This window comes from Aegilops tauschii, chromosome 2 (assembly GCF_002575655.3).
Source record: "Aegilops tauschii subsp. strangulata cultivar AL8/78 chromosome 2, Aet v6.0, whole genome shotgun sequence".
NCBI lineage: Eukaryota > Viridiplantae > Streptophyta > Magnoliopsida > Poales > Poaceae > Aegilops > Aegilops tauschii.
Window position 1 is genome coordinate 90,906,591 of NC_053036.3, and position 13,691 is coordinate 90,920,281.

At 49.5% G+C, this 13,691-nt stretch overlaps 1 protein-coding gene across 1 annotated transcript; it reads left to right on the top strand.

The window, feature by feature from the left end:
* Positions 1 to 2,599: 2,599 nt before the first annotated feature.
* On the top strand, positions 2,600 to 3,073 carry LOC109779243 (uncharacterized). Its single transcript, XM_020337850.1, has one exon. The coding sequence runs from the start codon at positions 2,600 to 2,602 to the stop codon at positions 3,071 to 3,073; it is 474 nt and encodes a 157-aa protein (XP_020193439.1).
* Positions 3,074 to 13,691: the final 10,618 nt, after the last annotated feature.

Here is a 13,691-nt window from a genome sequence, read left to right on the forward strand (position 1 = left end):
CACCTTGGCCGCGCGCCCCTTCAACACCGTCTTCAACTTCACACCTCCTCCTCCTCCTCGTAGGGAAGGGAGTGCATCTGGCCTGGAGTGGGGAAGATGCTCTCGTAGTTGGTGTAGATGTTGTACATCGTGAAGAAGATGGCCTCGCAGCCACACCAAAAGACTTGGCCGAGGAGCTCGCGCGCGTCAAACGGGTTGGTGAAGGTGACCGTGAGAAGTAGGAGGATGCCGCCGCGGTCACGAACCTCGTTGAGGGTGAACATCCTAGGCAAGCCCCGTGGGAGGTGGGCATAGTCGGCTCTGAGGAAGGCGCGGGTGAGTTCGACGGAACCCCTCCACCTTGAAGTCGCCCACACACGGAGCTCCCTCTCCACGAGCACTCCCGGTGGGTAGCGCAGCTCCGGCACGACAAGCGGACGATTGAAGGTCGGCCCGTTGAACTGCATCTTCACTTAGTCGCTTGGAGAGGGCTCGGTCGCTTGGGTGTTTGAAGTTGGAGAGAATGGATCGGATCTGGCTTGTGGGTGGGAGAGGAAGAGAGGCACCCCATTTATAGGCATGTGGGTGGGAGAGGAAGAGAGAAGGGATGAGAACGGTGCGTGTGTGAATTCGGACGCGTGTGTGTATCCGTTACGTTTTGGACCCTTAAAGTTTTGCATGAAAATGATGCATGGGGCGCGTGCGTGCATCTGAATCACTGCATAGCGAAGCTCTTTGACCGGGCGCATGCATCTGACTCGCTGCCGTAATCTGAACCACTGCCGTAATGGCCTAACTCTGAATCGAGCCCTGAATCAATACGCGTGTGGCCACCTAGCTCGCCTCGCTAGCCTAGCTCGCCTCGCTCGCCTCGCTAGCCTAGCTCGCCTCGCTCGCCTCGCTAGCCTAGCTCGCCTCGCTCGCCTCGCTCGCATGCATGCACGTCCGCCTCCCGCGCATGCAAACCCACGTCGCCGCCCTTCCCATGCATGCAGGCCTGGAAAGGCTGAGACGGGCTATTAACTGCGGTCTCAGGCCCAGACAACGAGACGGCCCAACGGTCCATCCAGCGCGCCCGGTACTTGTTGAAAAAAAAACAATCTCCTAGCCAATCAGATTGCATCTCGCGGATCGGCCCCCTCATCCCCGCAGATTCCTTCTAGAAGAGTTAGATCGACGGCCCTTGATCGCCGCTAGGGTTAGATGGACGGTCCTTGTTCAGCGCTAGGGTTAGCGGGGTTTGGGAGGGGTTTGGAGCAGTCAAATATATGTTTGACCAGATTTCAAATGAGCATAATAAATTAAGTAAAAATCAGAAAAATGAAAAACCTGCGCACATAGTCTTCTTATGTCATATACTAACGATTTAAGTTGATAAACAAGGTTTACATACATTTAAACGAAAAGTTCATGTGTCTTATGTGATATCTCGAGTATCTCAAACTCTCTTGTATGAAGTGAAGAGAAGTGTTTTGGGGAAATGAACATGAAAATTTCAAAAATTCACCACAGCTTCATTTTGGAGTGACTAAGAAGGATCCATGCTTAGTTTTCATTTTGATGTTTTAGACTTGTTTAAATCTTGGTCAAAGTTAAGTTTGACCAGAATTCAAATGAGCAAAACAAATAAAAAAATCAAAAAAATGGAAAAACGAACGCACATGGTCTGTGTATATAGAATATATGTGTAGGAAAGTTATTTGGCTGATTTAGACAAGGTCGAAAAAAACCTTGCTTAGAAATGAGGCCGTTTACCCTACCTTTGGACCCCTCAAAGTAAAGCATAATTTGCATCTGAGGGCAAAACTGAGCACATTAACCCTTTTTAAAAAACATTTATCAAGACTTCTATTCCTCAAATGATCACCATATCATTTACAAGTGCTTGGAAAATAAAGACAGAGATAGAATCATCCCAACTTCTAGAAGTTCTAGTACTATAATAATTTTTTTTTAAAAATCACCCTCCTCTAACCCAATAAGCATGAATCAAGATCTCAATAGATCCACCTCCTTTCTTTCAACACATGACCCTGGGCGTTCGGGTTTACCCGAATTTTCGGGTCGGGTATTTTGGGTTTTTTGAAATTCGGGTTTTCAGAAACAACTATCGAAATATCTCTAAAAAAACAAAGCCCGAAATATCGGATACCCGAATTTTCGGGTTCGGGTAGTCCCAAATTTCCCAAACCGTGAACAAAGGTACTTACTGATATTAGAGTATATTCGGCCGGTTCAGTTTTTGGTAGTTTGAATTGTAATCTATCACTTCTATACTTGGACTCCAAGACTTTGTACTTATATAAACAGCCCATTGAGGCATAGATCAATACACAATTATTATTAATCTTCATGGTATCACACGCCTAGGTTTCCGCCCTCGGCATGGCCTCGCCGCCAACTCCTGCCTCGCTGCCGCGGCGGCGGCTCTACACTATCACCGAGTTCCGCGCTATCGGCGCTGCTCCTCCATCTTCTTCTTCAATCCCTACCCAAAACCCTACCCCACCCCAACCACCTCAGCTCTCCCTCGCCGATACTATCACCGATGTCTCACCTTTCATCCCGATAACCCCAGACCTCGCAACCCATAAATTCTACCATTGGCGCCACCTCTTCCATGTCCACCTCGGCCGCTGCGGTCTCCACCATTACATCAATCCAGTCGCCCCCCCCACAGCTGATCGACCCTCGCGGGATCAAGGATGACCTCAGCGTCATCCAATGGATATATACTCGCATCTCCACCGAGCTCTTCAACCTCGTCTCCAACAACGATGCCACCGTCGCTGAACTTTGGGCCTCTCTTCAGCAGCTCTTCCAGGATAACTCCGATGCGTGTGTTAACGCGCTACACATCGAGCTCCGCACCAGCATCCAAGGCGACTCTCCGGTCACCGTCTATTGCCAACGCATCAAGGCGATCGGCGACGAACTCCGTGAGCTCGGTGATCACGTTGACGATCGGACCCTCATCAACGCTCTCCTCGTCGGCCTCGGGGAACAGTTCGAGAAGCAGGTCGCCTTCATCCCTATGCTGCGACCCTACCCCTCCTTCGTGGAGTTCCGCTCCATCTTGCAGCTCGAGGCATAGAACCAGGCGCGCAAGGCGACGCTTCCTCCCCAGGTGTTTCACGTCGCCCGGCCATCTGCACCATCTGCGCCGCCTCCATCACCTGCTCCACCGACGCCTTCATCCTCGGCTCCTCCAGGCTGGCGCCCGAGCCCTAACTATCGGGGCAAACACCCCGTCTACCGGCCGCCACAGCCTCGACCTGCTGCTCCACCACCGCCGGCTGCACCACCGACGTCTCCTCCATCGGCCGCTGCTCCCGTGTCTTAGCACCCTCAGCAAGACCCCTGGACTGGTCTAGTTCAGGCGTGGCCCATGCCCTGGTCTGCGCCATCTCCATACAACGCTCCTCCCGCGTACACCGGCAACTGGAGCCCAAGCCTTCACCCTGCTAGCGGTGCTCCCGGCCTCCTTGGTCTGCGGCAACCGCCTCATGTCTACACTTCCACGACCTCTCCATCGCCAGCCGTCCAAGGATCACCTCACGGCTACCTACCGGTACCCTATGCACCCTACGCCTACGACCCTGCTTCACCCATGTCGTACGCGCACGCGCCTGCACCCGGACCGCCAGCTACTCCACCACAGCCAGCCTGGGATCAAGCCGCCTTCATCGCTGCCATGAACAACTTTACACTCAATAACCAAGGTACGGATTGGATTTTTGATTCCGGTGCATCCTCGCATATGTCTTCAAATATGGATATTCTGTCAGCTTGTTTTCCTTCCGCTTATTCTTCCATCACCATAGGTGACGGCTCCCTTGTTCCCGTCTCTTGCACCAGTCACTCTTCTATACACACAGATCATGCCAATTTTCAATCCGCTATATTCTTGTTGTTCCTTCTTTAATCAATAACCTTATTTCTGTTCGCCAATTTACTATCGATAATCTTATCATTCTAGCATTTGATCCTTTTGGTTCATCTGTGAAGGATCTGAGAACGGGGACACTTCTCGCTCGCTACAATAGCACAAACGATCTCTATCCACTTCATGGCGTGCCTGCATCCTCTCCTCGCACCATGCTGGCTTCAGTTGATCTGTGGCATCGTCGGCTCGGTCACCCCAATAATTCAACGTTGTCATCTCTGCTACAAGAATTTTCTATTCCTAGCACTAGTGTGTCACATGATTCTTCTCTCTGTAAGGCATGCCAATGCGGCAAACATGTTTGGCTTCCTTTTGGAACATCATCTACTGTTAGCACTTTTCCTTTTGAGCTTTTACATTTTGATCTATGGACCTCTCCTATTCCTAGTGTCTCTGGCAAAAAATATTATCTTGTGATTTTAGATGATTATTCTCACTACATATGGACGTTCCCTTTACATGCTAAATTGACGTACATCAAATTTTTCTCACCTTTCGCACCTACGTCCAAACACACTTTGGCCTACCTATTCGCTTTATCCAATGTGACAACGGGCGCGAGTTCGACGACGTCACCAACCGCACATTTTTCCTCTCCCATGGCATTCTTCTATGCTTTTCTTGTCCCTATACCTCCTCTCAAAACGGGAAGGCCAAGTGCTCTCTTCTTTCCATCAACGATATCCTACGCACTCTACTTATCCAAGCATCTCTTCCTCCCCATTTTTGGGTTGAAGCTCTGCACACTGCTACCCTTCTTCTTAACATCCGCCCCACCAAAACGTGTCCTCGCTATACACCCTTTCAATCCCTTCTTCTATCTGATCCCGACTACCTTTCTCTTTGGGTCTTTGGTTGCCTATGCTTTCCTAATGTCACATCCATCACAGCTCACAAACTAGCCCCACGATCTCTACCCTGCATTTATCTTGGCCTCTCCGACATCACAAAGGGCATTGCTGCTTCGATCCCTCTTCGGTCGTGTGTTTATCTTGAGACATGTCACCTTTGATGAGCACGTTTTCCCCTTTGCCGTTGCCACCACTGCCTCTTCCTCTCCCTCAAAATCTTCCACTACCCATCCATCCTCTCTTCCTCCCATCATCTTGGCCGCGGAACCTTCCCCACCTACCACCGCATCAACCAGCATCACTACCAGCTACATCTTCGCAGGCAAGGAAGTGCCTGACAGTCGGGACCCACCTGGTCGAAGCGTACGTAGCGTTGTCATTCTGGTCGCGGACGTGTACGTACATACTGGTCGATGTAGAGGCGCGCACGTGTCGTAGTAGAGGCGCGGACGTAGCATGTACACGTACGTACAGCGGCCAGTGTGCAAGAAAGAAAATATGACCACGTACGTACATACGGGCAGGGTCTCGAACGCTTACTCGCGCATACCTACGGCCAGGGCTCGTGTACATGGCTAGGTCGGAACGGAGAAACTACGTGATCGTCATGTTCATGGGGAGCCAGCCGGGTGGGTCAGAACGAAATGCGTCGTCGTGTTCATCGGGAGGGCTTGGACGGAACAGCCGATGGAAAAGAGGCCCGGCGTACCGTAGAACGGAGGAAACGGCCTTGTGTTCGACCGGCCACGGTCAAAACATAATCCTGTTCATCGGGAGGGGTCTGGCGTACCGCAAAACGGAGGAAACGGACCTCCTACAGTCGAAACGGGGGTCCTGTTGATCGGGAGGGGTGTGGCTGTTGGGGATCGTAGCAGAATATTAAAATTTCCTACGCATCACCAAGATCCATCTATGGAGTATACTAGCAACTAGGGGAAAGGAGTGCATCTACATACCCTTGTAGATCGCGAGCGGAAGCGTTCCAATGAACGGGGTTGATGGAGTCGTACTCGCCGTGATCCAAATCACCGATGGCCGAGTGCCGAACGGATGGCACCTCCGCGTTCAACACACGTACGGAGCAGCGACGTCTCCTCCTTCTTGATCCAGCAAGGGGGAAGGAGAGGTTGATGGAGATCCAGCAGCACGACGGCGTGGTGGTGGAAGTAGCGGGATCTCGGCAGGGCTTCGCCAAGCTTCTGCGAGAGGGAGAGGTGTTGCAGGGGGAGAGGGAGGCGCCAGGGGCTGTGGTGCTGCTGCCCTCCCTCCCCCCCACTATTTATAGGCCCCCTGGAGGGGGGGGGGGTGCCGGCCCTGGAACCCATCTACATGGGGGGGGGGCGGCGGCCAAGGGGAAAGGGGGGTTGGCTTCCCCCCCAAGCCAAGTGGGGCGCCCCCCACCCCTAGGGTTTCCAACCCTAGGCGCAGGGGGAGGCCCAAGGGGGGGCGCCCCAGCCCACTAAGGGCTGGTTACCTTCCCACTTCAGCCCATGGGGCCCTCCGGGACAGGTGGCCCCACCCGGTGGACCCCCGGGACCCTTCCGGTGGTCCCGGTACAATACCGATAACCCCCGAAACTTTCCCGGTGGCCGAAACTGGACTTCCTATATATAATTCTTCACCTCCGGACCATTCCGGAACTCCTCGTGACGTCCGGGATCTCATCCGGGACTCCGAACAACTTTCGGGTTTCCGCATACTAATATCTCTATAACCCTAGCGTCACCGAACCTTAAGTGTGTAGACCCTACGGGTTCGGGAGACATGCAGACATGACCGAGACGCCTCTCCGGTCAATAACCAACAGCGGGATCTGGATACCCATGTTGGCTCCCACATGTTCCACGATGATCTCATCGGATGAACCACGATGTCGAGGATTCAATCAATCCCGTATACAATTCCCTTTGTCAATCGGTATGCTACTTGCCCGAGATTCGATTGTCGGTATCCCAATACCTTGTTCAATATCGTTACCGGCAAGTCTCTTTACTCGTACCGTAATGCATGATCCCGTGGCTAACTCCTTAGTCACATTGAGCTCATTATGATGATGCATTACCGAGTGGGCCCAGAGATACCTCTCCGTCATACGGAGTGACAAATCCCAGTCTCGATCCGTGCCAACTCAACAGACACTTTCGGAGATACCCGTAGTGTACCTTTATAGTCACCCAGTTACGTTGTGACGTTTGGCACACCCAAAGCACTCCTACGGCATCCGGGAGTTGCACGATCTCATGGTCTAAGGAAAAGATACTTGACATTGGAAAAGCTCTAGCAAACGAACTACGCGATCTTTGAGCTATGCTTAGGATTGGGTCTTGTCCATCACATCATTCTCCTAATGATGTGATCCCGTTATCAATGACATCCAATGTCCATAGTCAGGAAACCATGACTATCTGTTGATCAACGAGCTAGTCAACTAGAGGCTTACTAGGGACACATTGTGGTCTATATATTCACACATGTATTACGATTTCCGGATAACACAATTATAGCATGAACAACAGATAATTATCATGAACAAAGAAATATAATAATAACCATTTATTATTGCCTCTAGGGCATATTTCCAACAGTCTCCCACTTGCACTAGAGTCAATAATCTAGTTACATTGTGATGAATCGAACACCCATAGCGTTCTGGTGTTGATCATGTTTTGCTCTAGGGAGAGGTTTAGTCAACGGATCTGCTACATTCAGGTCCGTATGTACTTTACAAATATCTATGTCTCCATTTTGAACACTTTCACGAATGGAGTTGAAGCGACGCTTGATATGCCTGGTCTTCCTGTGAAACTTGGGCTCCATGGCAAGGGCAATAGTTCCAGTGTTGTCACAGAAGAGAGTCATCGGGCCCGACGCATTGGGAATCACCCCTAGGTCGGTAATGAACTCCTTTATCCAGACTGCTTCCTGTGCTGCCTCTGAGGCCGCCATGTACTCCGCTTCACATGTAGATCCCGCCACGACGCTTTGCTTGCAACTGCACCAGCTTACTGCTCCTCCATTCAAAATATACACGTATCCGGTTTGTGACTTCGAGTCATCCAGATCTGTGTCGAAGCTAGCGTCGACGTAACCCTTTACGACGAGCTCTTCGTCACCTCCATAAACGAGAAACATATCCTTAGTCCTCTTCAGGTACTTCAGGATATTCTTGACCGCTGTCCAGTGTTCCATGCCGGGATTACTTTGGTACCTTCCTACCAAACTTACGGCAAGGTTAACATCAGGTCTGGTACACAGCATGGCATATATAATAGACCCTATGGCCGAGGCATAGGGGATGACACTCATCTTTTCTCTATCTTCTGCCGTGGTCGGGCATTGAGCCGTGCTCAATTGCACACCTTGCAATACAGGAAAGAACCCCTTCTTGGACTGATCCATATTGAACTTCTTCAATATCTTGTCAAGGTACGTACTCTGTGAAAGACCAATGAGGCGTCTTGATCTATCTCTATAGATCTTGATGCCTAATATATAAGCAGCTTCTCCAAGGTCCTTCATTGAAAAACACTTATTAAAATAGGCCTTTATACTTTCCAAGAATTCTATATCATTTCCCATCAATAGTATGTCATCCACATATAATAAGAGAAATGCTACAGAGCTCCCACTCACTTTCTTGTAAACACAGGCTTCTCCATAAGTCTGTGTAAACCCAAACGCTTTGATCATCTCATCAAAACGAATGTTCCAACTCCGAGATGCTTGCACCAGTCCATAGATGGAGCGCTGGAGCTTGCATACCTTGTTAGCATTCTTAGGATCGACAAAACCTTCCGGCTGCATCATATACAATTCTTCCTTAAGAAAGCCGTTAAGGAATGCCGTTTTGACGTCCATTTGCCATATCTCATAATCATAGAATGCGGCAATTGCTAACATGATTCGGACGGACTTCAGCTTCGCTACGGGTGAGAAAGTCTCATCGTAGTCAACCCCTTGAACTTGTCGATAACCCTTAGCGACAAGTCGAGCCTTATAGATGGTCACATTACCATCCGCGTCTGTCTTCTTCTTAAAGATCCATTTATTTTCTATGGCTCGCCGATCATCGGGCAAGTCAGTCAAAGTCCATACTTCGTTTTCATACATGGATCCTATCTCGGATTTCATGGCTTCTAGCCATTTGTTGGAATCCGGGCCCGCCATCGCTTCTTCATAGTTCGAAGGTTCACTGTTGTCTAACAACATGATTTCCAGGACAGGGTTGCCGTACCACTCTGGTGCGGAACGTGTCCTTGTGGACCTACGAAGTTCAGCAGTAACTTGATCCGAAGCTTCATGATCATCATCATTAACTTCCTCCCAGTCGGTGTAGGCACCACAGGAACATCTTCCCGCGCTGCACTACTTTCCGGTTCGGAAGGGGTGACTATCACCTCATCAAGTTCCACTTTCCTCCCACTTAATTCTTTCGAGAGAAACTCTTTCTCCAGAAAGGACCCGTTCTTGGCAACAAAGATCCTGCCTTCGGATATGAGGTAGAAGGTATACCCAATAGTTTCCTTGGGGTATCCTATGAAGACACATTTTTCCGACTTGGGTTCGAGCTTTTCAGGTTGAAGTTTCTTGACATAAGCATCGCATCCCCAAACTTTTAGAAACAACAGCTTAGGTTTCTTCCCAAACCATAATTCATACGGTGTCGTCTCAACGGATTTCGACGGAGCCCTATTTAAAGTGAATGCGGCAGTCTCTAAAGCATAGCCCCAAAATGAGAGCGGTAGATCGGTAAGAGACATCATAGATCGCACCATATCCAATAGAGTGCGATTACGACGTTCGGACACACCATTTCGCTGAGGTGTTCCAGGCGGCGTGAGTTGTGAAACGATTCCACATTTCTTTAAGTGTGTACCAAATTCGTGACTTAAATATTCTCCACCACGATCTGATCGTAAGAATTTTATTTTCCTGTCACGTTTATTCTCAACCTCACTCTGAAATTCCTTGAACTTTTCAAAGGTTTCAGACTTGTGTTTCATTAGGTAGACATACCCATATCTATTTAAGTCATCAGTGAGAGTGAGAACATAACGATATCCTCCGCGAGCCTCAACACTCATTGGACCGCACACATCGGTATGTATGATTTCCAATAAGTTGGTTGCTCGCTCCATTGTTCCGGAGAACGGAGTCTTGGTCATCTTACCCATGAGGCATGGTTTGCACGTGTCAAATGATTCGTAATCAAGAGACTCCAAAAGTCCATCTGCATGGAGCTTCTTCATGCGCTTGACACCAATGTGACCAAGGCGGCAGTGCCACAAGTATGTGGGACTATCGTTATCAACTTTACATCTTTTGGTATTCACACTATGAACATGTGTAACATCACGTTCGAGATTCATCAAGAATAAACCATTGACCAGCGGGGCATGACCATAAAACATATCTCTCATATAAATAGAACAACCATTATTCTCGGATTTAAATGAGTAGCCATCTCGAATTAAACGAGATCCAGATACAATGTTCATGCTCAAAGCTGGCACTAAATAACAATTATTGAGGTTTAAAACTAATCCCGTAGGTAAATGTAGAGGCAGCGTGCCGACGGCGATCACATCGACCTTGGAACCATTCCCGACGCGCATCGTCACCTCGTCCTTTGCCAGTCTCCGCTTATTCCGCAGTTCCTGTTTTGAGTTACAAATATGAGCAACCGCACCGGTATCAAATACCCAGGAGCTACTACGAGTACTGGTAAGGTACACATCAATTACATGTATATCACATATACCTTTGGTGTTGCCGGCCTTCTTGTCCGCTAAGTATTTGGGGCAGTTCCGCTTCCAGTGACCACTTCCCTTGCAATAAAAGCACTCAGTCTCAGGCTTGGGTCCATTCCTTGGCTTCTTCCCGGTAACTGGCTTACCGGGCGCGGAAACTCCCTTGCCGTCCTTCTTGAAGTTCTTCTTACCCTTGCCTTTCTTGAACTTAGTGGTTTTATTCACCATCAACACTTGATGTTCCTTTCTGATCTCCACCTCCACTGATTTCAGCATTGAATATACCTCAGGAATGGTCTTTTCCATCCCCTGCATATTGAAGTTCATCACAAAGCTCTTGTAGCTCGGTGGAAGCGACTGAAGGATTCTGTCAATGACCGCGTCATCCGGGAGATTAACTCCCAGCTGAGACAAGCGGTTGTGTAACCCAGACATTCTGAGTATGTGCTCACTAACAGAACTATTTTCCTCCATTTTACAGCTGAAGAACTTGTCAGAGACTTCATATCTCTCGACCCGGGCATGAGCTTGGAAAACCATTTTCAGCTCTTCGAACATCTCATATGCTCCATGTTTCTCAAAACGTTTTTGAAGACCCGATTCTAAGCTGTAAAGCATGCCGCACTGAACGAGGGAGTAATCATCAGCACGTGATTGCCAAGCGTTCATAACGTCTTGGTTCTCTGGGATTGGTGCTTCACCTAGCGGTGCTTCTAGGACATAATCTTTCTTGGCAGCTATGAGGATGATCCTCAGGTTCCGGACCCAGTCCGTATAGTTGCTGCCATCATCTTTCAGCTTGGTTTTCTCTAGGAACGCGTTGAAGTTGAGGACAACGTGGGCCATTTGATCTACAAGACACATTGTAAAGATTATAGACTAAGTTCATGATAATTAAGTTCATCTAATCAAATTACTCAATGAACTCCCACTCAGATAGACATCCCTCTAGTCATCTAAGTGAAACATGATCCGAGTTAACTAGGCCGTGTCCGATCATCACGTGAGACGAACTAGTCAAGATCGGTGAACATCTCCATGTTGATCGTATCTTCTATACGACTCATGCTCGACCTTTCGGTCTTCCGTGTTCCGAGGCCATGTCTGTACATGCTAGGCTCGTCAAGTCAACCTAAGTGTATTGCGTGTGTTCCGAGGCCATGTCTGTACATGCTAGGCTCGTCAACACCCGTTGTATGCGAACGTTAGAATCTATCACACCCGATCATCACGTGGTGCTTCGAAACAACGAACCTTCGCAACGGTGCACAGTTAGGGGGAACACTTTCTTGAAATTATTATAAGGGATCATCTTACTTACTACCGTCGTTCTAAGCAAATAAGGTGCAAAACATGATAAACATCACATGCAATCAAATAGTGACATGATATGGCCAATATCATTTTGCTCCTTTGATCTCCATCTTCGGGGCACCATGATCATCTTCGTCACCGGCATGACACCATGATCTCCATCATCATGATCTCCATCATCATGATCTCCATCATTGTGTCTTCATGAAGTTGTCACGCCAACGATTACTTCTACTTCTATGGCTAACGCATTTTAGCAATAAAGTAAAGTAATTTACATGGCGTTCTTCAATGACACGCAGGTCATACAAAAAATAAAGACAACTCCTATGGCTCCTGCCGGTTGTCATGCTCATCGACATGCAAGTCGTGATTCCTATTACAAGAATATGATCAATCTCATACATCACATATATCATTCATCACATCTTCTGGCCATATCACATCACAAGGCACATGCTGCAAAAACAAGTTAGACGTCCTCTAATTGTTGTTGCAAGTTTTTACGTGGCTTGTATAGGTTTCTGGCAAGAACGTTTCTTACCTACGTAAAACCACAACGTGATATGCCAATTTTTATTTACCCTTCATAAGGACCCTTTTCACCGAATCCGTTCCGACTAAAGTGGGAGAGACAGACACCCGCTAGCCACCTTATGCAACTAGTGCATGTCAGTCGGTGGAACCTGTCTCACGTAAGCGTACGTGTAAGGTCGGTCCGGGCCGCTTCATCCCACAATACCGCCGAAACAAGATAAGACTAGTAGCGGCAAGAAGAATTGGCAACATCTACGCCCACAACTGCTTTGTGTTCTACTCGTGCATAGTAACTACGCATAGGCCTGGCTCATGATGCCACTGTTGGGGATCGTAGCAAAATTTTAAAATTTCCTACGCATCACCAAGATCCATCTATGGAGTATACTAGCAATGAGGGGAAAGGAGTGCATCTACATACCCTTGTAGATCGCGAGCGGAAGCGTTCCAATGAACGGGGTTGATGGAGTCGTACTCGCCGTGATCCAAATCACCGATGACCGAGTGCCGAACGGACGGCACCTCCGCGTTCAACACACGTACGGAGCAGCGACGTCTCCTCCTTCTTGATCCAGCAAGGTGGAAGGAGAGGTTGATGGAGATCCAGCAGCACGACGGCGTGGTGGTGGAAGTAGCGGGATCTCGGCAGGGCTTCGCCAAGCTTCTGCGAGAGGGAGAGGTGTTGCAGGGGGAGAGGGAGGCGCCGGGGGCTGTGGTGCTGCTGCCCTCCCTCCCCCCACTATTTATAGGCCCCCTGGAGGGGGGGCGCCGGCCCTGGAACCCATCTACATGGGGGGGGGGCGGCGGCCAAGGGGAAAGGGGGGTTGGCTTCCCCCCCAAGCCAAGTGGGGCGCCCCCCACCCCTAGGGTTTCCAACCCTAGGCGCAGGGGGAGGCCAGGGGGGCGCCCCAGCCCACTAAGGGCTGGTTCCCTCCCCACTTCAGCCCATGGGGCCCTCCGGGATAGGTGGCCCCACCCGGTGGACCCCCGGGACCCTTCCGGTGGTCCCGGTACAATACCGATAACCCCCGAAACTTTCCCGGTGGCCGAAACTGGACTTCCTGTATATAATTCTTCACCTCCGGACCATTCCGGAACTCCTTGTGACGTCCAGGATCTCATCCGGGACTCCGAACAACTTTCGGGTTTCCGCATACTAATATCTCTATAACCCTAGCGTCACCGAACCTTAAGTGTGTAGACCCTACGGGTTCGGGAGACATGCGGACATGACCGAGACGCCTCTCCGGTCAATAACCAACAGCGGGATCTGGATACCCATGTTGGCTCCCACATGTTCCATGATGATCTCAT